The 25791-nt window shown below is 42.1% G+C and overlaps 1 protein-coding gene across 1 annotated transcript in view; it reads right to left on the minus strand.

Annotated features, from left to right (window-relative positions):
- Positions 1–20738, minus strand: part of PLXNC1 (plexin C1) — a 70953-nt gene extending 50215 nt beyond the window's left edge. The window contains exons 1-5 of the mRNA XM_030463620.1: positions 19964–20738; positions 9093–9215; positions 7633–7767; positions 5616–5716; positions 284–398 (exon numbers count right to left, since the gene is read on the minus strand). Coding sequence (XP_030319480.1) covers positions 284–398; positions 5616–5716; positions 7633–7767; positions 9093–9215; positions 19964–20707 — 1218 coding nt within the window. The 5' untranslated portion in view covers positions 20708–20738. The remainder of the gene's footprint in view (positions 1–283; positions 399–5615; positions 5717–7632; positions 7768–9092; positions 9216–19963) is intronic.
- Between the last annotated feature and the right edge of the window lie 5053 nt (positions 20739–25791).

Raw genomic sequence — 25791 nt, forward strand, 5'->3', positions numbered from 1 at the left:
TGATAAAGCGATATAACAGAAATGTTGCCTTTGTAATCATAGTGAATTTTTGACTCAACACCATGAAGCAGAGCTTAAGCACACATTCCATAGGTGAGGAAGATAACATCCATCTGATCAATACCTTCAGCTCGCTGGGATTTTCAATGCATTTGCCAACTGTTGAGGTAAGGAAGACTAATATATAGAATACGGTGACACAAGAAGGGAAGCTGCAATAAGCTACAAAATGACACATTTAAAATCATAATAAACAAACCTATATAAATCTGGGTGTACATACCTGATTTTTGCCAGGGAAAGTCAGCAGGATTTTCAAGTCTTTTTCAGGTGCACGTGAAATGTTATACCAACTGTTTATGCTGTTTGAACGTGTACAATTTTCTTTTAATGTGCACCTAAAAGTATACATAAAGTTATAATAGCCTCCTTATGGTGGCTTTGACTTCAGACACTGTTCTTTAACTTATTTAATGTTATTGATTTTTTACAGGAACACTATTGATTTTTTTTACAGGAATATGGTTACAACTGCAAAAAGCTTCAGCAAAGCAATCAGCAAAATCTTCTGCTTATCAAAATAAATTACAATGCATTGATATATGCTCTAGGCCCCTGATGAAGTCAATGGGACTCAAACTAATATTAGATCCTTGGCCACTAACAGTGGACTTGGTAGCTTGGGCTGCAACTCATTATTCCCAACTTGATTGCTCCATTGTACAGGTCTAGATCTGACACTCCCACCCCTCCCAGTTCCCTCAACACCGAATGGAAAGAAACAGGCTCTTTCAGGGTGCAATTCTTCTAACCTATAACAGACATTCATACAAAAAAGAAATAAATCACACAATCTAAGCTGCTCCTTCTCTCCAAAGAGTGTAAAAGGAGACGGGGATGAAGCTCAGCTGTAGAGCTATGCTACAAATGTACACATCTGATGAGATGCATCCTCCTTTCTCATCTCCTCTGTCATCCACTGATGTGAATGGTAATCCTTCCCTTTTATGTCAGTGCACTTGGTTAAAAACACTGGGTTTGAAAAGACAGTTTAAAATAAACTTCTTTGTCTTACAGAATAAAATCCATTTCAGAAGTAGGATGGCACAAAGTAAATAAAGATGTTACAGATGCTAAATTGTAGGAAACAGAAACTATACAACAGTAAATTAAGGAAGAATGAGGAAACACTGGAATGTACAATTGCTACAAAGATTACAGATACTAAAAACACATGGTAAGAAAGAGAATTAGGCATAAAAATCACTGAGTTTGAAAGCTGAATCTTTAAAATACTCTCTACTGTGAACAGTTAGTGAAGAGTCCATAGATTAACTCCAAATAATTTTATATAGCTAGCAATTAAAGACAAGTGCCAAGTGCATATATCTTAATAACGTAAGACTGAGTACTCATAAATAAATGTAGTATCTAACATTGTTTTAATACTACTGCTTTTTACCAAAGGTAGAAGCATGCATAGCTTCCATTATGTGATCAGTACCATGTGCCTTAATGAAGTATTGCTTTGCTAGAAACTAGAAATTAATACATACTTGCAGAGCATTGGCCTTTTTCATGAGGAGCTGACAGCATAAATGTACTTTATAAACAATGTGTTTTCTCTCCAGAAGAAATAACACAAGCATGACTTTCAAGAAAAACACCCACTGCTTTCCAAAATACCCAAAATAACCCCGCAAACCATAGAAACCATAAAGTCCTCTTCTCTGTAGATCAAGATGCTGGCAACTGGAATGCAGTTAAACACAGGGTCATTTCCTTTGTGGTCTAGCTCAGGAAACTGAGTTCCTGCTGCACAAGAACCTGGTGGGGCTTTACATCTGAATACATCCAGATCATAACTGCATTGCAAAAAACTGGGACTATGCCTGGCATATTGCAAACTGCCTGAACTAGGTCAAATTTCAGTCTCATTTATATTTCTCTTCATCTTACTCAGATCACAAAAATCCATTAGCACCACAGTTTTAGAAGAATGAAGGATGGGATCTCTCATCAACAGATATGCCCAAAGCAGATGCTCAGCTACGTATGGGTAGATAACATTCACTGGTAGTGATGTATGGGAGACAGACATTCTATAGTTTCTGACAGGCTGAGGATCAGGATGTTGAAGATGCAAGGCAATGCACTTGCAATTCTTCATGCTAAGTAAGTGTACGCATAGCAGAGATACAAGTGTTAAAATATTAAAAAAGAAAACTCTTCATAAAGCTGGATATTTAAAACTGTTCTAGGACTAAATTATCTGGCACCTAAGACTCCCTGAGGAACGTAAGGTTGTTGCTATGAGCTACCATGAAGAATTTAAGAGTTTAATGAAAAAAAAGCCATTCCATACAGGATCCAGTGTTGTGCTTGTCTTCATGCCAAGAAAAATGGGTCTTTTGTTGCTCTAAAATCCAACCTTTAACACTAAAACAATGTTCTATGGACAAAGGTCATGTCATGGGAAGCAGCAACAAAGGGGGAAATAGAGCATCTGATGCCCCTCAGCAGAAATTCTCACAATTGCCCTACACATGCCAAGACTAACATGAATTCCACTGACTTAAAGATGAGATTCTTTTGTTATATATATTTTAAGGAAAATAATATTGTTTGCAAGCACATTGGAATGAGCATAATAGATAAATATTGCTTATGAACCACATGGTTCAGATAACTATCAAAAAAGCAAAAATACCAGTGCAACACAAGTGACTGAAAGCTTCTGGAGCCTGGCTTTCTTGGAAAGGTGGACTGGACTCTACACAAGTATGAAGGTATCTGGTATGAAAACTTAGGGTCATATTCCAGAAATACATAGATATGTGTATAAAGAAAAGCAGAGTCAATATTTTTTAAAACCTTTCACAGCAAGTTAGTTCTTTTTAGTACTGAAGACTCCTCTTGACAACTGAATTCAAGTTCCACTTATTTCATTATGCTAATACAATACCTATGCATGCTGGCTCATTCATATTTACTTAAATCTCTGCTTCACTGATCTAGTATTAACTATAAATTCTTCTGAGTTTGTACTCTCTCCCTATCTAAACCATACTGATTTCCTCATGGAATAAGAACACTGTTACTGAGAAAATTTTGGCTTCCTTTTCCAAGGTACAAGACCCTCAGTGAAGTCCACAAATAGCACAAACACTGACCAAATTCAAAAGTCACATCAGACAACTAACTAAGACATAGTAAGACAATATTTCTATACAGAAATTACAAATAAAATATCAGTGTATTGTACTGGAATAACTTCAGGTAATATCTGATTCATCTATAGAAAATTTATACACATTAAGAGAAATCTCACAATGCTAACATTAATGGCTTTGCATGATTGCAAGTGAAAAGGAGAATTCATATTCAATTCATACTCAGAGTAGAAATAGAAACAGTGGAAACATTTTGTTTAATTTTGTTTGCACTTCCAGTATGATGTGCATATTTTTTTCATCAAAATACTGGATTCGAGTTCACACTGTCTTCAAATTGAACCACTGCTGCAAAGTTTTATTTTTAAAATCAAGTGTATATTTAACATAAAATTTATTTTCATGTAAGAATATAAAACGTACCATTGATCTCAAAATTATTATGGAATATATTGCTTTAGTGAATACGTATGGACTTTGATGAAAAAACTGGCTAAAAATACGGCTTCCTTTTTTTTCTAAAGCTTCACTGAAAGCACTCTCTACACAAAAACAAGTTCTTAATGATAAGTGCTAACCAGTGAAAAATTATGTGGGTGTTGAACAGGATTCATATTATTAGAGTACTGAATTATTCCTCCACAAAACCAAATTATTTCTGTTTCAACCAGATTAAAACTTCTGGTGATTCCCCTCATAAACAGGGGATTTACTGACTACTAACTGTTATTCTCAAACTCTTTGCAAGTTAACTAAAAGCCTGTAAAGCTTAGTACATTTAATATATACATTTATATAGGTAGCAAAAGAGAGTTTGAAGAAAACGTGTTGAAGAACTAACAGCTATTCACTACTACTAACTTCCTTTGCAAGCATAGAATCACAGAATCCTAGGGGTTGGAAGGGACCTCGAAAGATCATCTAGTCCAACCCCCAAGAGCATAAAGAACAGTTCTTCAGTAATACCATGTTAATATTGAAACAGCCTACATTTGGTAGTATTAACCTTCTAATAGAAGGCTATCAGTGGAACTCCTCAAAAATCAATCTTATAACCACTTCTTCTAATGTTTTATTTACTGATGAACCGGCATAAATGAGGTTTACACTATTGACATCTGCTGACAGTAAAAGGTTGGAAACATCACCATGCAAAGGAGGATAAGAATATCACACAGGAAACCTTGGGTAACCTTGAAGTGGTATGACATTTCAAAGCATAAAGTACATGAACATGTACCTAGAGCAATGAAAATCTCACAACCCATATGTGCTATAGACTGGAAACTCATCAGCTGGAAAGAGAACAAAGAAGGAGAAGGCCCTGGGGGCATTATTTCATCATGAATGATTGTGGCCCATCAATGTGATGCAGTCATGAAAAAGACATTTGTGATGCTAGGACACACCAAGTAAGATGCTTTCTGGACAGAGTGATTAAACACCATTGAGCAAGGCATAGATGAAGTATTTTCTGGAATACCACGACATCCTTATTTTTAAAGGATACATAAACTTCACAGAAGGGCTACTGGAGTGGAGTTGAGAAAGGAGTGTTGTGTGTGAGAGGATCTTAGGTTAGTTGGTTTAGAACGCCCAAATTTAAGTGAAAAAAGAAACTGCTTTCACAAAAGCACTGAGAATCTAAGTGTGAGGAAGGAGGAAAAACTATTTAAGCCAAAACAATGTAAGCACCAGAACAAATGAGTATAACCTGTCCATGAGCACTTGTGATGAAAATGAGCAGACAGATTTTAACCATCATAATGATGAGACTCTCAGCCATGCAACCAGGGCAGGAAGGACAAAAAGCCTATCTAAATTCAGGATGCTCCTTGATTAGTTTATGAGTAGGTCTACACGATGCAATTGTTTGCAATCTAGGATTGATAACCCATTAATTTCTCCAGTCCAGGACAAAGACATACAGCAGCTTTCAAACCTGCTTCAGAGAAAGTAACAAAACCAGTGACTCAAATGAGAGGATGAAATGTTAAGGAAGAAATTCTCCTCAGGCTCACATGACAGGCAGTGGTTACAAAGCAAGGAACTAGGAATACTGAAGACAGCTGAGCTCTCTTTTCCTGTTTTCACATGTAAGATCCTTCTAACTATTAAAATGCTTCAAGCAGAAGCATACAGTTATATCTCCCAAGCAGTCTTGAAAGCAAAAACATTTGTTCTAAAACCAAAATAATTCCTTCTTCTTAGTCCAACATAGGTTTTATAGGTAGCTGTCAAAAATCTGAGAGTTAGCCTGGTTTTAAAAGGGTGAAGATCCCTTTCTCATGACAAGAAGAGTCTCACATTTATGGCTATGACTGATTCCATAAAAATTCAGTAGATATCAGCTTGATACTGAATAGCCCCAAGCTAGTAAAAAAGTACAGTGACCAAGAATGCATTGCTTTTATATGAAAATCTAAAATACATAAAAAATACCTTCGAATCAAAGAACACCATCCACAGTAAGGATCCTTTGCAGATAAGCATTCTTGCTGGGAAACATATCTACCACAATTTGCAACTGGAATTCTTCTCACCTAAAACCAAAGAATGTAATAACACACAATTAAAATAGCCTCCATAAACAGGGAAACTGAGGGTTACCATTAAAAATCTCACAGCAACCAAGCACAGTCCCTTTGGGAAAGTTTTCTTATGGACTCCCCTCTGCCAGAAGACCTTTGGATAGAGAAATGCAGCCTATTTTACACACGCTGTATTTTGCTGTCAGATAATGCAACTCCTCTGCCAATGACAAGGCCAGCATGGACAGAGTAATGCAGGAAAGACTGACTAGCATAGTGAATTAGAGGTAACAATAGAAAAGAGGTATATTTTAAAAATCTGCTTAGCAGAACATCGTTTCCATCTCATCAGAACTGAGAATTTTAAATGATTGATGAAGGTGCATCCAAAAACGCATGCGCAAAACAAAATGCATCTGTGTTTGCATGACCATGTCAGGTAACTGCATGTGCACACTAGAACAAACGCATGCAATTGCTTTGCATGCATGAAAATGCCATTTCAATATATAAATGTAGATAATTGTGGCTATATTTTATGTTGCTATACTTGTACATTCAGCTTGAATATCCTAGCCAGCCATTTTCAGAAAAGGAGAGGAAAAAGAAAAAGAGAAAGCTGATTACATATACTGAATATAAATACAGATGTTAGTAGCAACAATGCTAATAAATAATAGCAATAAGAAAAATATTCCTAATTCAAATTATTTGCAAGAACTAAAAGTACCTTTATTTTGTGACCCAGGAGACATGGCTTTCTACAGAACTATATTTACTGTTTTTTTCCAGCCATACCTTGTAGAATTCTATTTATCTGAAGGTGCATGAAATAATCAGCTCAGAAAAAAGCCAGTATCATAGACCACTAGTAAGTCTAAAAAGACAGCACAGAAGCCTTATTTAAGCACCAAGAGATGATCAGAGGGAGGTATTTATTCCTAAAAGCTGTTGCTCCTCTATAACAACTTGTTATTTTACCAAAAGTAAAGAAAACTCAAGTCTGTGAGTATCTAAGTACACTTTTGACTGAAATTTTCATTTTATAGATTATTTATATCAGTCAAGAGTTCTCCCAACAACTTACCTGCTCTCTCAGACAGCAGGCTAATAAGCTATATTCACTGCTGCAAAAGTGATTTTATTGTAAATGAAGGTAATCAAGTGCTGGATAAAATCCTGTCAAACCAGGATTGACAGCCAGCTCTTATGTTTTCACTGCCACGTTCCCCTCTGTTGCTGAGACAAAGGAATTTGCTGAGTTGATGCTCAGTAGCCCAGCTGCAGGATGTGCTGCAACAAGTGCATCAGCTCCTGGGTGCCACTTTCTGGTTGAGAAGCAGCTCTGATGCATTTGCTCCCATGCATACTCATTGATCATGTCTTCCTGTGTTGCTTTTTTTCTTTTGTTTTGGTTTGGTTTTGTTTGGTTGGTTTGGGTATTTTTAAAGTCTATGACTAAGTAATTATATAATTGATTTCAGCAGAACTAAGACATAAAACCCAACTTTCAAATGATGAGATTTCTTCACATTAGCACCTCCACAACTGACTAGCAAACCCTTGTCTACCACTACCTGGATTGCTAATTCAGAAGAACTTGGTCTCCAGGAGTCTATGACCTTTGTTTGCATGATGATTCCAGGAAAAAGAGAAATTAAGACTCTGTCTCAAAAAATGACTTAAAATAAGCATGGGATTAAGGGTGTAGCAACGGTGGGCAGGACCATGACAGCTCTGAGCTCTTTTCTGAGCTCTGCAGAAGTGCAGCCCAAACTCAGACTAAACTTAAATATAAAGCTGGTAACTGAAGTCTGGGTATTCAAGGTCTAATTCTGACCCAAACGGATGCTTCACTTATAAAGTGGCAGAAAACCCTTAAGCAGTAGTTTACTTGAGTTTATTGTTTTATTTAACATTGTGCTTACCTTATTGGCAGAGGACAGATAGATGTAGTTACTATTTACTGGATCAAGTCGAAGTTTTGGGAAAATGGAGGTTTCTTCCTTAATTTCGTACAAAACCTCTGGGCAATTAGATTCCATATCCTCATTAAGAATAGCCTAAACCACATGAAATTGAATTATTCACAAGTCCTTTTATTGACCAGCCAGTATCTTAAACAAAATCCAAATTTCAGCTACATCACAACTTGTGAGGCAATTTACCATGTCCTGATTCAATGCACCTACTGCAATGGTTCTCACATGGCAGAATGATGGAGGAAAAGAGCACCAGAACAGGATTTCAACAAAATCCATGCCAGACACATTTGGACTGGATCTGGCACTGGTCTAGAGTTTGAAACATCCCTCCCAGGAAGTACGTTCCTGATAGACACTGAAAATGAATGTGGAAGAGATATCTATATCCCAAAGTCATCTTGTGTTAAGTATTCCTATGAAGAGACACCCATAATGTAAAAAAGGAACGTACACAAGTTACTAAGTAATGTCTTCAGAACATTTGGCTTTTGTGAGTGTATATCTAAGGTGGCATTTGTTTTGCTTCCTTTGACCAGCTCTACAGTTTACCACAACCCTTTGCACAGAATTCAAAAGAGCCACAGATCACTTTATTTTGCAAGCTAAGAAGCACAACAATGTTGATATAAGGTTTTCCATAAACATGACTAAAAAACAGGGAGATGTGTACTTGGTCTCCACTCTGCTACAGATACACAGAGGACTTCAATTTCATTTTTCATTATCGAAAGCACAGTGAAATCAAGCAGGTAAAAGCTTTTCAAGCTCTCTATATCTCTCCAACCGCCTGCTTAATAAAAACAGAAAACGAGAGTCATCCTCCTCAGCACAGACAGGAAATGCACACTCTTGCAAAACCCAGAAGAAAATTAAAGCATAAAAGACATTTGACTGGATAAGTCTGATAATGAGATAAGATGACTTCACTTCCAGGTGACTGATTTAAGCTAGCTCAGGTCAACTATTCAGAAGCTAAGGCAAAATGAATCTTGACTTTTCTCTCTAATGGACAGCTATTCACATCACACAGATAGGCTAACAAACAAGTAAATATGCTCCCAAAATCTAACCATATTTTATATCTCTACTGGAAAATCAAAGCAAAGAGGGAAACAAAAGACAAGAGTAACCGAGAACTCCACAGTCCATAAACTGATACTGTGGGCATTAGCAGTTTAATGAAATGTTTCTATGAATTTTAAGCAGGGTAAGCAATTGCTTTTGAAAGTTATCTTGGTCTCCAACTAAAAATACAGTAGTTACTTCACAAACAAACAAAAAAGAAATAGAGATTCAGGGGACTGTTGTTGTTTATAATACAGTGCCTAAAACCAGGAGACATTTATTCACTGGAACACAGCAGCAGCTGATGGAGAAGAGAAGAATTGCCACATTCAGCTTACCTTCAGTAACTGTCCATCATCTGTTCCCAAAAAGAGAACTATCTGATTCAAAACAACTGTGCCATAAACAGCCACTAATCCAGAGTGAATCAAGGTAGGTAATTTCTTGATTGACCGTGCCTCCTGAAAACCAGATAAAAGAGGAAACTATTACAGAAGCATTCACATGTGTTGCAAAACATTTAGAAAAAAAGAAGAATCCTTGGAAAGATTCTCAGAGAAGTCAACTTCAGACAATACTTTGGGAGGTATTTTTAGTTCTGACAAAGTTTTACATCAAGGTATCATTGAAAAAGGCACATGAAACATGAAACTACTTTTTTATACATAGTAACTGGTCATCTCTGTGATACAAGTAACATCTACTGCTGCTCCACCACAGACCTCAAAGAACCACATACATCAGGGGGTTACTTTGCAAGAGAATCTCAACCTCTCTCTCTTTTTTTTTTTTTTTTTGGCACATAATGCCCCGGGACTTATTGTGAATTTGCAGTTTTTAATAAAGCCATGCTTTGCCATCACCAGACTGCACTTACCATGAAGGCTAGAGATACACTCAGCAACCACTTTTAAAAGCATATGAATGTTCTAGAGAAAGGAGGCACTTCAAACACACAGAAACCATTTGTGTCTATTGATCCTTGCGTATTGCATTAATATAAAAATGAGATAAAGCAGTATAAAGTCCATATCAGGGAGAACATAAATGCACTTAAAAGTGGGAACTTTTAAAATCACCATATTACCTACAGTTCTTTGTCCAAGCTAGAGGAAGTTAAGTGACAAACACGTGTAAACAGCTCATGAAAGACAACATCATGCAGGAAATGCCTCTACCTTGTGGAAGGAAAAACCAAACCAAATAACCCTGACTGGAAACCACCGAGTGCTGAAAGGAAGCCCTGATGTGTGAGAATAAGGTCATTCACCAAGCTACCTACAAGCCAAGACACCCCCCTGGCAAGCAGTACCTCAGTGTTGCAGCCCTGTAATTACTTCAAACCAGGTTCCCTGGCAGACACTGCCAAAGGTGTGATCTCACCTGCTCTCCAAACAGGTCCAATCCCAGCTTCACTTCTACTATTGCCCTCCTCCTCCTCCTCCTACTACTATTGGCTTGGGCCAGGATAGAGCTAATTTTCTGTCTTGTAATTTTGCTTTCAGCTGAGTCTCTTCTAAATTGTACACTAGTACAATGCTTTCCAGTGAGCTTAGTTAAGGAAATGCTTTGCCTAGAAAATGGTCAGCAAATCCATCTACCTACCTACCAAAACTTTCATTCTTCTCATCACGTTAACCTGTGTCTACACTGAAACCAGTGCTGGTACAAAGGAGTGGTGAGAGAGGTGGGGTAAGAGCTCAGGTAGGACCAGGTCCTTGGGAACAAGCTCAGTTGGTCACCTTACAAAGCCCAGAATCTCAGACTCAAGGACAGATCTCTAAACTTACCCTCTGAGTGCAAGAACCTATTTGACTTAATGACGAAGTGTGAGAATGGACCATTAAAACTGACATTTTGAGGAAAGGTGAAGGCATTTCTCAAAGTTATGAAGTGAATCTGTAACACAGGAAGAGCTGAATTCAACTCTCTGCAAGCTAGGATGCTGGCTTAATCCCAAAAAGCCTTTCCACATAGAAATAATTTTTTCTAAGCTGCAATCCTAAGTCAATTAAAATATTTTTTCAGTCATCTGAATTATTTTAATTAGCTTCCAAGAACAGACACTTGGAGTAAAAGAGACTTGATTAACTTCCATATTTAAAGATTTTTTTTTTTCATTAGCATGAAGAAGACATAAGAATTACCATGTACTGCCACAGAACTTCAGTAAAACACTCTTCAGCATGAGACTCCAGTACCATGGAGGTTTGTTTTAGATAATGACGGGGGGGTGGAGGATGGAGGGAAGTGACTGCCAGCATTTTAAGGTGAAAAAAGTTAAGACAATTTTTATTAGATCAGACAGTAATAAAACCCTAGCACTGATGCATACGAGGCTTCATTCAGACTGCGGAGTGAGGGGGTGAGGATTCCAGGTTTTCATTTCCACCAGAATTAACATTTCTTTTTTCTGCAGTGCACAGTTTAGTAGTGTAAGGAAAACAAGTCACTCGAGGTTCCTTGCAGATTCTGTACAATAAGATCACAGAAGAGAGGAGTACTCACCCAGTCTCTGAAAAGCTCTGCTGCCACATTTTATTTTGACCCACATACTAATAAAATAACTCATGTCATATCAGTGCATACCCCTCATCTGACTGAAGAACCAATACTGACAAGTGTGGAAGCCTCCTCCCCTCACTCTGCTTGCTAGAGGGAGGGTCAAGGCAACATTGAGATAACATAGATAAGAAGAGGGGAAATTTAGATGGTGGGCAGTCACCACAAAAATTGCCTTCTCTCTTTTGCAACCTACTTCTCCAGCTTGCCCTCTCCCTCCAGGGTGCAGTTGCTGCTTTCACCCTCCTGTCATCCCTTTTCCATGTGCATTTATTTTTTTAACAAGCCCTTTTACCTCTTCCACTGTGACTAATGGGGTTACAGCACTGTAGGGCCTTCCCAAGCATTTTCTTTCACAGCTAAATCCATCCTTAGAATGCATTCACAGTCTAAACTTCCTGTATACCTAAAGAGCCACTTGTATCCATGATCACCCATCTGTTTATCCTGTAATATTTTCAAGCTATTACAAAAACAAGAAAAGAAAAACAACAGACAATAGTGCTCTATAAGATCATTCTTTTTATAATACTACAGTTCCATCCCCTGTTCTAGCCTGTAGTCTCCCAAAATCTTCATGTGCACAGGTAAGCCTCCTGAATTAACTTACATTTTGTTTTTAAGTTCATCCTCCCTATGCTGTTTGGTTATTGGCATGAAAGGTACTTACACTAATTTTTTATTTTGCATCTCATTTTCAGATTTATCTCCATATGATTCCAGCTGCATATGCACACTGCTACTTTCTATCTTGATTTCCTCCCAATTATTTTACATTGTGTGCCTCAGAGGGAAGAGCAGCGTTTTTAGTTCATGCAGCACTCAATGTATTGCAGCTGGCCAAAAAGTGAAAAATAAAGGGTTTGAGTCTCAGAATGAATAAACAGATGCAGCTACACAAAATGACACAAGAGTTGTGAGTAGTGTAGAGAAACAGTCGATAATGGAACAATACACAGATGTTTTTCCTGCAGGGAACAAGCTCCTGAAACCTCATTCTTATTTCTTAATTATTTCTTAAGTGCTTAAGTTATTAAGTAACTTAATTCTTAAGTTATTTCTTAACTTTGCCACTCTTCAAGCTCCTGCATCAACTTCTATTATATCAGAGGGTATACAGACAAATGTCAATATTGATGCATGCCATGAGCCTTTACTAGGGCTAAGAAATTAGGGGGTAGAACTGTTCCAAAACTTTATTTCCATGAGGATTTTTTTTAATTTGTGCACTGCATAGCAATGCTAGGTGGACAAACTACCCCATATGAGCAGACTGAAAAAAAAATCAGGGAGGATGATCAGAAACTTTGTGAATGCAAGATCTTGAGCACCACGATTTAAGGCAGGAGGAACAGTGAGAGGCTACTCTTAAGCAAGAGGTTGACAGAGGCTCCTGAGGTGGGATGGCTAGAAATTTGTGACTTCATGCAGCATCAGCAACACTCCTTCTCTGCCCTCTGATCTGAGTTTATGGAACTTACGAAGTGTCCCCATAAACTTACGGAGTTTATGAAGTGTCCCAATAACCTATGAGGGAGAACAAGCTCCTTTAAGGAAGGCTTTGAAACCAACTGAACTTGAACAGATTATTAGCAGAAAGCAAGAGCAAGTGGTGGGTGACCATGGTTGGAGACTCCCTCCTGTGAAAGATGAGGGCACACAACTGCTAAACCATCATGCCATTAAACAGCTTTCTTTTTCTTTTTTTTTTTCAAGGTCTCAAATTCATTACACTGCAGAGCAACTGCATATCCAGGTGGACACCACAGACACTGCCTAGTGCAAATCAGACTACAGACCTCTGGCAGCAAAGCAAAGGATACGGCACACCCTATGCCACAGTTTAATGCTGGTCAAGCAATTAAATGACTGACAGATGCTCTCTATTAATCCTCCTCCCTTCCCTGATAGAGAAAGGAGACAGAATAAGGGAGATTTACAGGTTGAAAACTAAGACACAGCTTTAATGAAACAGTACTGATGAAAAGGAGAATGATGAAATGTATACAAATACACACAACAGTGATACCACGTTCCTTCCTGCTTCCCCCCAGTAACTCTCATGTCACCATCGAGGCTGCAGGGCAGACCTGGAAAAGTCCCAACCTGGACTCCTGGAGTCAGTGGTAGATTGGAGCTGGAGGCAGAAACACACGGATTCAGATGGGCATGGACTGGGATCAAGGGCAGGCAAATGGACAGAATCCTCCCAGAATGACAGCCATGGATGAAGAGAACTTGACCCTCATAATCCTTCAAATTTATACCTAGTATGACACATATGGGATGGATGGAATACTCCGTTTTGTCAATTTTGGCAACCTATGTGGTCTGCTACTCCCTAAAGGAGGGCTGCAGATGTGACCCCTCTACACCCTTTCTCCTTCCAGAGCTTAAGATGTTTTTCAGAAAGAAACAGTGACCTTGATTCTGCATACCATTCCCTAGCTGTAACTATAAATGTTGAGTGTCTCCCAGAAGCAGACACTGACTGAGAAGCTTGTTGTTAATTTCACCAAGTGCAGCTACTTAGAAGAGACTTAGCTGAAAGCAAAATCACAACAAAAAAAAAATCGGTTCCATCCTGGCTCAAACCAGGACACCCTATGGGGTCAGTGAAACGTGATGCTCTTATGGATTTACTACTCACAAACAAGGAAGAACTGACTGGAGATGTGATAATCAATCAATGGCAGCCTCCAGTGTAGTAAGCATGAAATAACAGAGTTCAGGATCCTCAGGGTAGTGAGGAAAGAACAGCAGAGCATAGAGTAGGAGATTAGGATTCAACTTGTCCAGGGAACTGGTTAGTGGGATTCCCTCAGAGGCAGCTTTGAAGGGAAATGGAGCTCAGGAAAGCTAGTAAATCTTTCAGGACAACCTCCTTCAAGCACAAAACCCAGGAAAACTAGCAAATGTATCAGGAGATGGCTCCTAGCTAAGCTGGGATATAATGATTGAATGACAATGGAGGAAAACAGTAAAGAGAAGGTAGAAGCAGGTGCAACCAACAAAGAAGGAACTGCCTAGACATGTAGGGATGGTGTCAGGAAAGCCCAAGCTGACCTGGTGTTGTAACTGGCAAGGGATGTTACAGGCAACAAGGAAGTCTCTACCACCACATGAGCAATAAAAGAATAAACAATGAAAATGTGGACCAGCTGCTGAATAGGTCAGGTGATTTACTGATAGTGAATGCAGATGAGTCCCTGACTTCACCAGCAAGGTCTTGTGGTCCTTTGTATCTACCAAGTTCAAGGAGGGGAAAAACTACCTGTCCTGGAAGAAGATTAAGCCAGGCTTCTCTTAAGAAATCTCATCTCAACAGAAATTCCAAGGGAACCAGATCTGATCTGCAGGAAGATGCTCAGAGACTGCCTGATGACACTATTAGGCCACTCGAAGTTCAAGAGCTGCAGATATCACAGGAAGTCACCAACAACTGTGTAATGGCAAATACTGCATCCATCTTCAAAAAAAAGAAAAGACCTGAGGAACTACATGCTGGTCACACTCAGTTTTTCCTGGAGCGAATCTTCTTGGAATCCATTTCTATGTACAAGAAGAAGAAAGGAACTGGGAAAAGCACATATGGGTTCACCAAAGGATAAATCATGCCTTACCAATCTGACTGCCTTCTGTGCTAAAATGACTCGATTTGTGGAGGAGGGAGAGCAGTGGATTATGTAATTTCCTTAGACTTCAGCAAGGCTGCCATTTCCCACAGCATCCTGGTATCCAAGTTGAGATGTCACAACTTAGACAGAGAGGCTACTGGACAGGTAAAAAAAATTAATGGATCATCAGTCTCCAAGGGTTAGCAAATTATTTTTTTTTTACTCTACCTAGACACTGATTACAGGTGGAGATCCTCAGCGACCCTGTTTTGGGACATGTCTTGTTCAACATCTTATCAGTGACATGGAGAAAGACACAGAAAGCCTGTGGATTAAGCTTGCAGATGACACCAAAATGAATTGTCATGCTTGAATGCAGGGCTTCCATTTAGAGGGACTTATTTAGGCTCTAAGTATAGGACCCCAAGATATTCAACAAGGACAAATGTGAATTCTTGCACCTGGTATGGACAAGAGATAATGCCACAAACTGTAACAGGGGAGGCTTCTAGTGGACTCAAGAGAAAAAAAAATCATCAGGATCATTGTAAGGACAGATGAGCAGAACAGGTTTTCCAGAGAAGTGATGCAGTCTCCTCTATCCCTGGAGGTTTCAAGATCTGACAGTACAAAGCCAAGAGCAACCCTGTCTGATCTCAAAGCTGACCTTGCTGTCAGCAGGGGGCTGGACTGGTGACCCCTTCTGAGGATCCTTCCAACCTGAACGATTCTGTGATCCCACGGAAGCAAATACTCTGTTTAACAGCCACCAGGGTCCCAAAAGTTTCTGGTAAGAACACCTGGTGAAGCCAGATGACTGTAAGCAAGCCTTCTTTTTACTGACAATGTGAGAGCTTCAAAGTCTCCGATGGCTTTACTTCCCACATCAAACAGGGATGAACTGAAAATTCACTGTAACTGGACAGATTTGCTCTAGAAACATTAACTCTAGAAATCCATCAAACATCAAATGAAATACTAGCCGTCTGGTAATACACAGGAGATTACTTTACTACTAGAAAATTAATTACAGAATCAATTTTGATACCAAGCGATATTTAGAAGTCTGTAATTCCTTCCTTATAGGAAAGATCATGAATCATTTTGGAATTAGTTACCACACAAATTCAAATGTCATTCCTGCAAATTAATGGCTGTGATTAAACTGATGTGACTCCGTTGACTTCAAAATCTCATTTCAGTAAAGCTTATTTTATTTGTCCAGCTAAGATATGTCCTAGGTTTCCAAACTACACTCAATAAATTAAGGAGCATATGCCAACCCACATGTTTATCACCCACTGGAAAATGCAAAAATTCAGAGAACAGACTGTTATATAGCTTTACTTGCATTTAATAGCACATGAAAATCCAACTAAGATAGCTAAGCAATCAGTAGCTACCACAGCTACTTAGCCTTTACACACTGTAAAATAAACATCTTCTTCTGTCTCTCTGGTATAGATGCCTAACACTATTTTGGATTTTCTCCCTGAAAAATTGTAGAACCCTTTTCTGCTATGCAATTTTTTTTAAATAGCAAACTGAATTTCCAGATTTGTCACTGTGGTTAGGTAACATTCTACAATCCTCCCCTGTTAAGTTCTCTAATATGCTCACTTCTCCAACTCATCTGCATAAGATCCTGGGATCTCTGGGAGAGATAGGATTTTCCAGAAGTTCAGTCCTGGAAAAACAGAAGGAAAGGCTGTCTTAAAGCTCCCTAGCTCCTGAAGCAAGTTTGTGACATATCCCAGCACTCCTCCTATGTACTGGCTAAGGAGCTTTGATTTCATGATCATGATCCACCAAAATGTCAACTCTGGTCTAAATACCACTGCGAGGCTGAAGGGATTACACATGTATAAGGAACTCCTACAGGATGCAGAGCAGTTTGGTTCTTATCCACTGAATACTCAAGTTCATTCTTACCTTTAAGGTCACGGGCGGTTCCCTTGCAGATGATGGAACTACTTAAAGGCCTAATTTTAACTATGCCCATAAGTGCTTTACTGGGTTAGGGCCAGAAAGCTCAGTACCTTACAGGAATGACTTTAGAGAAGAACATGCAGCAGCAACATCGCAGGGAATTCAGGACCACAAATACCTCAGTCCAAGTCCCTCTTGCAGTGTACTACTGAGAAGCACAGTGCCAACACAGGGTAAATAGAAGCAGCTGTTGAGTGCAAACAGGTAAGAGGATGTCTTGCCTAAAGGTAATCAGAATAATTACAGAAACCTGAAGAATGACAAGATCAAAAGGAAAACAAACTGCCACTGCTCCCTAGCGTATTCTCTAACTATAAATTGTCATCCTGCAGCCAAAAAAAAACCCAAAATAAAACTGTCAGTCTGTGTCTGTTATCCATGTACCTCATCACATCGTGCCTGAACTCCAGAATCCAAGTGTACCCAGCAAAGAAGACTAAGACCCACAGCACCCTGCATTACATGGCATCTGCAATGCAAAAGCCAAGCTGACATTCAGCATGGTCCACCAGCCACAAACAACATACAGGTCTTGCACTGTAGGCAACCATAATGCTGCAACACATTGATCTGCTCAGTACCAACACTATCTTTAAAAGACTGGGCATTAAAGCAGACATGAAGCCCCGTTGCTTGCTGACATTCCTACAGACCATATTATGAGGCACTCCTTTCTGACCAGAGCCACCACTAGTTATTGCACATACTTCTCCTACAAGCTGGTGGATGTGCTACACACCATCTTCCTGACACTTCTGAAGCCCACGTGCTTCTGTGACCAAGAAGAGCATGTTCCATGTTTGCAGAGATTCCCATGAATTGGTGAGAGACAGTAAGGATCTGGACTAAAACAACCCAGAAGCAGCAGCATATGGGCCTGTCATCTCCAAACTTACTCTGCAATAGCCTACCCTAACCTTCTGTAGTATAAAAACACATTAAAGCTGAACTGCATGCATTTATTTCTGTGTTTATACACCACAAGCATATATAATTAGCTTGAAAAGGCAGCATAATTAGCCACCTAATGCTATAGGTTGTATTACTACACAACATCCAGATATCCTGCTATCTCACAAAATATTAAAATATGGCTTTCCTGTCAGTGATAAACTGTATTTATTTTTACTCCAAAATATCATGATCAATAACATCCCTATAGTTAGGGGCATAATACTAAGCAATCAATCCTTTTAATAACTTTCAAAGTTGGGATTCTTCATCATTGAAGCCAACTATAATCTACATTTCCAGTAGGGACAAGCCTTTTGGGACAGGAAAGTAACCCTGGAGTCACAGGAGTCAGATCTGAGTCAGATCAGTTCTTAAATAAGTGGATCATTGCTTTTTCATATTCGGGAACTGGGAGGCAACTGGGGACTGAGAGGAACACCAGTCAGACAGAAATACCTGCCTCACCTTACATGCATTATCTTACTCCATGAAAACCATGTGAGTCTTCCAAAATTTCTAGCATGGGGCTTTGGAAAGTTTAAAAAGGATATGCTGCCCAGGAAGGTTTTGGGTTTTTTGCTTTGCAGGCTCAGAAAGCACAGCGGGAAAAAAATGCCACAAATAACCAGGAGCAAGGGTTACAAATTAAAAATCCAACTATAAAATGTGTTTTCGGGAGGAGGAGACTTCAAATTCATCCAGCAATTCTGCCTTGCGAGAGCACAGAAACCATGCACTAAGCTGCAAACTGGCACTGGAAGTCAAAGCTCTGCCGTGAGAGCTTTACTATTTACTTCAGCAGAGTTGTTTCACTCACACGCGGGGTTCTCATTCATAACTACATCCTCTAACACTGGCAGTACTCTCACAGCCTCCATAGGGAGACGAGCAGACTGAATCACACGTGCCCTCCGCTAGATTATGTTTGGAAGACTCTCAGCACTGCGCTCTGCTGTGGGTTAGATTTGGGAAGCCTAAGGCTCAGAGTGGCAGTCGATCTACTGCACTTCTTTCAAGGAGTTTCCAACAAACTCCCATTGCAACACAGAAAGGATTAAGGGGTTAAACTGCAAAGTCCCCGGACAGTGGGGGAGCTGCAAAAGGCCAGGGCTTGCTTTATAGTGGCTCGCTTGATCCCCCACAGCTGTCCCTGATACTTCTTGGTGTTGTTCCTTTTTCTATAGCTCTGAAAGGACATCTGAGTGTGACTTAAAAGCATGGATGGGCCTTGCAAAAGCACCTTCTTCTCCTGAATTCCATTTTTAGCTTATTGAACTTAATTTTTCGTTCATTTCATTACTAGCTACTGAGGCCACAGCAAAGCCTTAACCACCCTGCTCTCCAAGTGCTCACTCTCAAGTGCTCACTCTCAAGAGGAAGGAGCTGAAGAGTGTTAGAGAGAACTAGATGACCACGGGATCTCCATGGGATACCACTGCCTGTGAGAAGGTAACCATTGCAGCAACAAAGACATATCATCTACTGCTGTCTGCTGTGCATTTGGGTTTGGAGGGGTGTCTGTGAGCCCTCTCACGCGAGGCCAATCCTGTGAGGTTTGGAAAACACCTACCACCAAACAAGCAACCATAAATAACTAGTAAGATAACAACGCACACAGCTCAGTGCACAGGAGTCAACTTGATCACCTATTTTTTGTTTCTGATGTAGCCGCAATGACATGAGATGTGAATGCACAGAATAAGGTAGGAGATGCTTTATCAAAGTTGTATGGAAAATGTGTGGTACAAAGGAGCACAACTAATCCTTGGCAGAAAAGGGCACACTGATTGAGGGGTCCAAGACTGGGATGCCATCAGGTGTTCCCTCAGACATGTCTTTCCCAAGATGTAGGTGGGAAGGACACTCCAGGATCTGGTAAAGGATGAGCTTTTTAGAGACAGAAAGCGCTGTGTAAGGGTTGATGTAGCCAGGGCTCCAGCCTGGAGCGGCTCTGAGGTTCCCTGCAAACTTCCCAGGCCTTCAGGTCAGGAACACCCCACCGAGTCACACTCAGCAACACCAGCCACAACAACAGTGTCTATAACAACGTGCAGGAGGAAAGCTAGCAAAATGACGCCCAGACTTACACAGCTCTTCCCATTCATGAAGTGCGTAGAGGTACAGGCTTTCTCCTTCATCTCCTCCATCCCAAAGATACAGACGGCTGTGGCGTTCCAGGCCTTGGCACTGTGGCTGTGGACAGCGGTGGCGTTCCAGGCCTTGGCGCTGTGTCGGAAAACACCCACCCACCAGCCCTGCTCACCCTGGCGGACGAGGCTGGAGGAAACGATGAGGTTCCTGCACCCGCAGTCCAAATACACGTGCCCTTGCATAGTAAGGCCACCCTCTGAGAGGCGCAGTTGGCGCAGGACAGCCATGCTCGGTGGCTCCATGTCCTCGCCCGACCTGGCCTTCAACCTGTAGTAGGGAAAGAAGAGGTGATCCCGCCACTGGAGCGCATCCACGAAGTGCAGAGGCTCCTCCTTGCGCTTGATGATGCCCAGCTCCTCCTTGGACTCCAGGTTCTCTATGCTGCGCACCGTGATGACGGTCGCCTCGTCCGACTGGGAAGGCTCGCAGCCCAGATGGTTCCCGTAGCGGCCGGCCGAGTAGGTGGCCGCCACGGCCAGGTACCAGTTGCCGTCCAGCTGGAGGACGACGCCAGCGGTGGAGCCGTCGGGTAGGCAGCTGACCACCTCGCTGCGGTTCAGGCGTTGCCGGTAGGCCGGCTGCTCCCACACCTCGCAGGTGCCATCCTTCTGGGTCCAGCCGGCCAGCAGGACGCGCGTCCCCCCGGCCTCCTCGTAGGGCAGCAGCAGGTTGCTGCGCATGCCGGGGGGCTCGCCCGCAGCGCTGCCCCGCCGCCGCCGGCACCACGCGGCGGCGGGGCCGCAGCTCGGGCCACAGCTCGTAGAGGCAGCTGCCGCCCGCCACCAGCACGACGCCGCCGCTCACCTCGATGTTGTCGATGGGGCCCCCGGCAGCTCAAAGCTCTGGGGGCCGCCGGCGCCCGCCAGCGCCGCCAGCAGGGGGCAGCGCCCAGCTGAGGGCGGGCGGCGCCGCCGCCATGGGCGCGGGCTCGGCTCGGCGCGGCGGGGCGGCTCAGGAGGCGGCGGCGGCGGGCGGCGGGCGCTGCTGCGCCATGCTGCGCGGAGGGGCCGGGCGCTGCCGCTGCCGCTGCCGCCGCTGCCGCCGCCGCCGCCGCCGCTGCCGCTGCTTCTCCCTCCGCCGCGGCCGGGCTGCGCGGGCGGGGAGTTCCTCTTTCGGGGCGGGAGGAGGGGGTGCCTGTACGGGAGAGGTGGGCCGGGCTCCTTCGGGAGGGCTGCGAGACACCTCGCCGCCGTGCGCCGCCGCCACCCCTCCGCCCCCCGACCCCCCTCCCACCCCTTGCCCCGGCCCGCCTCGCCGCGGACGGCGGGCGGCGGCGCCGCAGGGAGCACACCTCGGCCGCCGGGATGCGGGGGCTGGGGGGCGGCCCCATCGCCGCGACCGCCGCGGCACGGCGGGACGCGGACGGGGGCGAGACCCGCCTCGCCTCAGGCAGTTCGACCTCGCCTAGCCGCCGGCTGGAGCTGGGTCCCCCACCGCGCCTCTCCCGGCGTCCCCGGCCCCTCACGGGGACGCCACCGGGGCAGGGCGGCACCTGCGCGCCCCAGCTTTGCCTCGCTCCCTGCCCGCCTGAAGCCTCCCCCCAACCACCGCACGGGTAGCGGGCGATGGAGGGAGTCAGTACGGGCAGGAGTGAAGGTGCCAGGGCGGGGGCAGGAGGGCGGACCGCCCAACTGGTGGGTGAAGGGTGGGAGCGCAAGGGAAGGCTCCACTGGGCACCGGCAGCACCCGTGTCCGCACGCTGTGTGTTCAGAAATCTGTCTTGGACTCCTTAAGATACACTCTTCACAACCCTCCTGCTAAACGTCGCCACCGTGAGCGGGAAGACTGAGGTGTCAGATCTCTAGTCGGAAACCTCACGGTCTTGCCTGAGGTAGAACAAAGGCTCTAAGGCTTTCTCCCGAGTTCGGCAGGGTAGACAAAAAGCCGTGCCCTTTCCAGCTGTGCTGCTGCGAGCTGGACCCCCTCGGGGGCAGGACGGGCTACGCTGGATAACACAACGGATTCGCTTTCATTTCCCACCGGGTCATTACTGGTACAGGCTCAGCAAAATGCTAGGTATGGGCTGCCCGCTCAGGTAACGGTAAATGAGCGTTTTGCTGAATTTTAAATGAAGAACGGCTTATGAATGGTAGTGATGATGCATCTTAGTGTTCTCGGTATCTCTGGAAACTCTGGGTGAGGATGGGCACATGGCTCATTGCCACTCTCGCTGGGAAGAGGACGTGATGTTCAAAACCCAGAAGCCAGGTGACCCTCCATTTACACTGCTTTTATCTTGAAGTAGCTTTACAGCAGTAATAAGTGGAGCTATAAAAATGAGAACAAAAGTAACCTCTCCCTAAATTAGTCAGGCACAACATTTTCAAGTAGGAAGTGCAACACATTGCTAGAAAATATGTACTATCTTTCTCCATTGCTGTACCCACGATCACAAGCTGATGTTGCCCTGGTCAGCAAAAATATTTTGCCATCTTGCAGGAATCAGCGTCTAGGACAAATATTACTGTGGAATTAAGAACCCTCCACAGCTCATCTGCTTATCTCTTGTACCGTGACTTTAAAAGCTGCAAAATGTATCAGGAGATGCGAAACAGAATCGTTGGGCAATTCTTCTTTTCAGCAGACTCAAAAAGATGCTCTGCCTACTACAAAACACTGTCTGCAGCTCCGTGTACAGTACTGAAGTTCTACTCAACCTGTAAGCAAAGTAAATCCCCATGCCAGTATCACCAAAACAGATTGTGTACAGAAATGCAATTTATACAGCTTTGCAAAAGAGGATGAACATGTTATGCAGGAGTGATAATACACTACCTTGCCTTTTAGTTGCTTTTCAGGGCAAAATTAAAGTTTTTAGTGATCTGCATCTTGCTCACAACCTATGAGGCTAACTGGGAAAACACACCTACCTATCTGCAAGATATCTGTGGTTCAAGCCACAGAGCCCATCCAGCAGTAGATCTTCTTCTGCGAGATGGCTCCTCCCTTTGCAAAATCACCAAGGTCTGCATTTATTGGCTTTCAGGACTTATCAAATGGTTTGTTTCTAAGGCTTTATGTTTATAATAAGCCACATGTACTTCACTGAATGACTAACTTGGTTAAATGGGTGAGGCCAGGCTTATTCTAGCCTTAGAGCAGCACCATGGTTCCTAAGGCTGCATACTTCTCTGACTGCCAAGATAGAAGTGTTCAAATTTTGCTTATTCTAGGACCTGAGAATACTGGACTGTGTACAGCTGCCACAAGAAAACAGTCTAGTGGAGAGGGAGAAGAAAGGAGTGGAGAGAAGAGGAAAGGAGAGGCGAGAGAGGTAGAAGAGAGAGGAGAGGAGAGGAGAGGAGAGGAGAGGAGGAGAGGAGAGGAGAGGAGAGGAGAGAGGAGAGGAGAGGAAGGAGAGGAGAGGAGAGGAGAGGGAGGAGAGGAAGGAGAGGAGAGGAGAGGAGAGGAGAGGAGAGGAGAGGAGAGGAGAGGAGAGGAGAGGAGAGGAAGGAGAGGAGGAGGAGAGGAGAGGAGAGGAGAGGAGAGAGGAGAGAGAGGAGAAGAGAGGAGAGAAGACTGTACCCCACTTGTCTCTAGGGGAGATGTAAATTCTGCAGACCCTTCCCTGCCTGCATCACTTTGCTGTTTCTGCTCTTCTGTCCTGCTTCCCAAGGAAGCAATAGCTCAGACAGCTGCCGCCTCATCTTGCAATGTTTAATTTTTCATATGTTTCTGAGCGCCACCAAAGGAGCTTTGCACTGAGAATTAGTGCATGAAGTTTCGTTCATGAGTGGCCCAGTTCTTGAAGTGGCAAAGTATTCTCTCTTCCTTTCAAAGCCACTGAACTAAATAGGGGCTCCTGTCTTCAACCTATTCTTCCAGAGATACCCATCAGGATACCAGAACAGTTGATCTTCTACTACAGAAATAGAAATGTCTATTTTGTAATGCTTATAAAATATATTATATTTGTTATTAATATAATAGACCATAAAACAGGGCAACCAGTTCATGATTGAAATGATTCCAACATGAGTATCTGTTCATGTTGGAAATAAATGAACTTCAAAGGTCTATTCCAACCCAAACCATTCTGATACTTTTTTGAAAACTAAGCAGACAACTGCAGGTTGTCTTGCTGTATTTTCTTTTCTGTCAGCTCCATAGTTGGTGTTTTTACCCTGTTGTTGTAATGTTTTGTTTTTCAGGAACTGGAGGAAGGGAAAACAAGTCATGTTAATGTTGGACTTCACAAAGTGTTGCTGTGTAACTCTGGCACCGCAACCAACATGTCTAAAAAAGCCAGGGAACCAACTGAGCTTCCTTCACTATCCAAGGCAAGCTTTAAATATTTCAGCAGGGTGTATGAGATCTGAAGTTAGAATCTGAATCACACCAGGACTTGGATCTACGTAAATGATTAAAAAAGTTCTCATTTAGATCTGCATCAGTATTAGGCAGAACACATCCTGAATTCACTTGTGATTTCTTTTCCACTATAGTTCATCTGACTGCTTCCCTCCTACTTATTTCTCATCTGCATGCTAAATTTCTCTGAATTCATGACTCCACAGAGAATCTGGCAAAATATTACTCAGTAAATGAGATTTATTTTGGATGTTTAATTTATTTAGCTAAACTTTGACATTTTTCCTGTTTTGAAACTCCAAGCCCAATTAAGGTTTGATTTGATTTGTTTGTTTAACACATGTAGTTACCTTAGATTGGTTCTAAAATATTTTTTCTCAAAGGGTAAATAACCTTCTGTTTACAAAGTAATAATAGGTAGTATTAATAATGGCATGCATTTTATCTGCAATGTAATACTTGGAATAGCTTTTTCGCTCATTATATAGTTAAATCAGTTTTCTAATGTAACTAAATGCTGACAAAAATTAAAAGGATACACCGGGCCTTTTTTCAAAAGGCTTCCCTGAGAAGGATTCCCTTTCAGGCAAAGTAAGTGCCAGTGTAAGGGTTTGTGTAAGAGTTTGCAGATCTGGATTTTAGTTCTGCTTTTCAGTTTTGTTTCTGCACAGTTTAATCTAAAAGTTACTGACCTTTCTGTATTGTTTGGTGGTCTTCACAATGAGGAAATGGCAGATTCAAGAACAGGCGCCTTTGTGACCCTCAAGAGGAAATTCCGATTGCTATTGCAAAAAATCAGCAATTAACTGTGAAAGTTCTGTATATAATGCAGTTGAAAGGAGAGGATGCTGACCTGAATTCATTAGTGTACTAATCACATATTTGCCAATATTAAAATGTTCAGAGATACTTTCTGTATTGTCTGAGGGAAAGGGAAACCAGGAAAGAAGGGAGGGAAGGACAGACAAATAAAGGAAGAAATAAGGTTTTAATACTATACCCAATACAAATCCTATATAACTTTGGAAAGAAATCAATAAAGCATTATTATATATCTAAAAACATTTTTTCAATCACCTTATGTTTCCTTGGTTTTCAAATGTGATATTTTGAGATACAGTAGTAATGTTACAAAGAAGCTACTGAGCAATATACGCAAAGGAAAAATATAATTTGCTCTTCTGTAATTTGAAAAATGTTCATAACATAAACTAAAACAACACTGGGAAGGTTGATTTTTTAATCAGAAAAAGTAGCAGGAAACTTGGGCTCTAGATGATCTGTGCCACAGCCTTCCTATTGGAGGAGACAAATCCCTCTCTGAAACCCCATGTTTGTCTCCTCTGTTTATGAGACAAATAAAATTGCTTAATTTTGAAGGAGGATCTGGGAATCTGGACCATAAAGGAAAGGCATAATAATGCAAGGCAAATAAAGTTACAGCATTGCAGGA

This window comes from Calypte anna, chromosome 1 (genome assembly GCF_003957555.1).
Source record: "Calypte anna isolate BGI_N300 chromosome 1, bCalAnn1_v1.p, whole genome shotgun sequence".
Classification (NCBI taxonomy): Eukaryota; Metazoa; Chordata; class Aves; order Apodiformes; family Trochilidae; genus Calypte; species Calypte anna.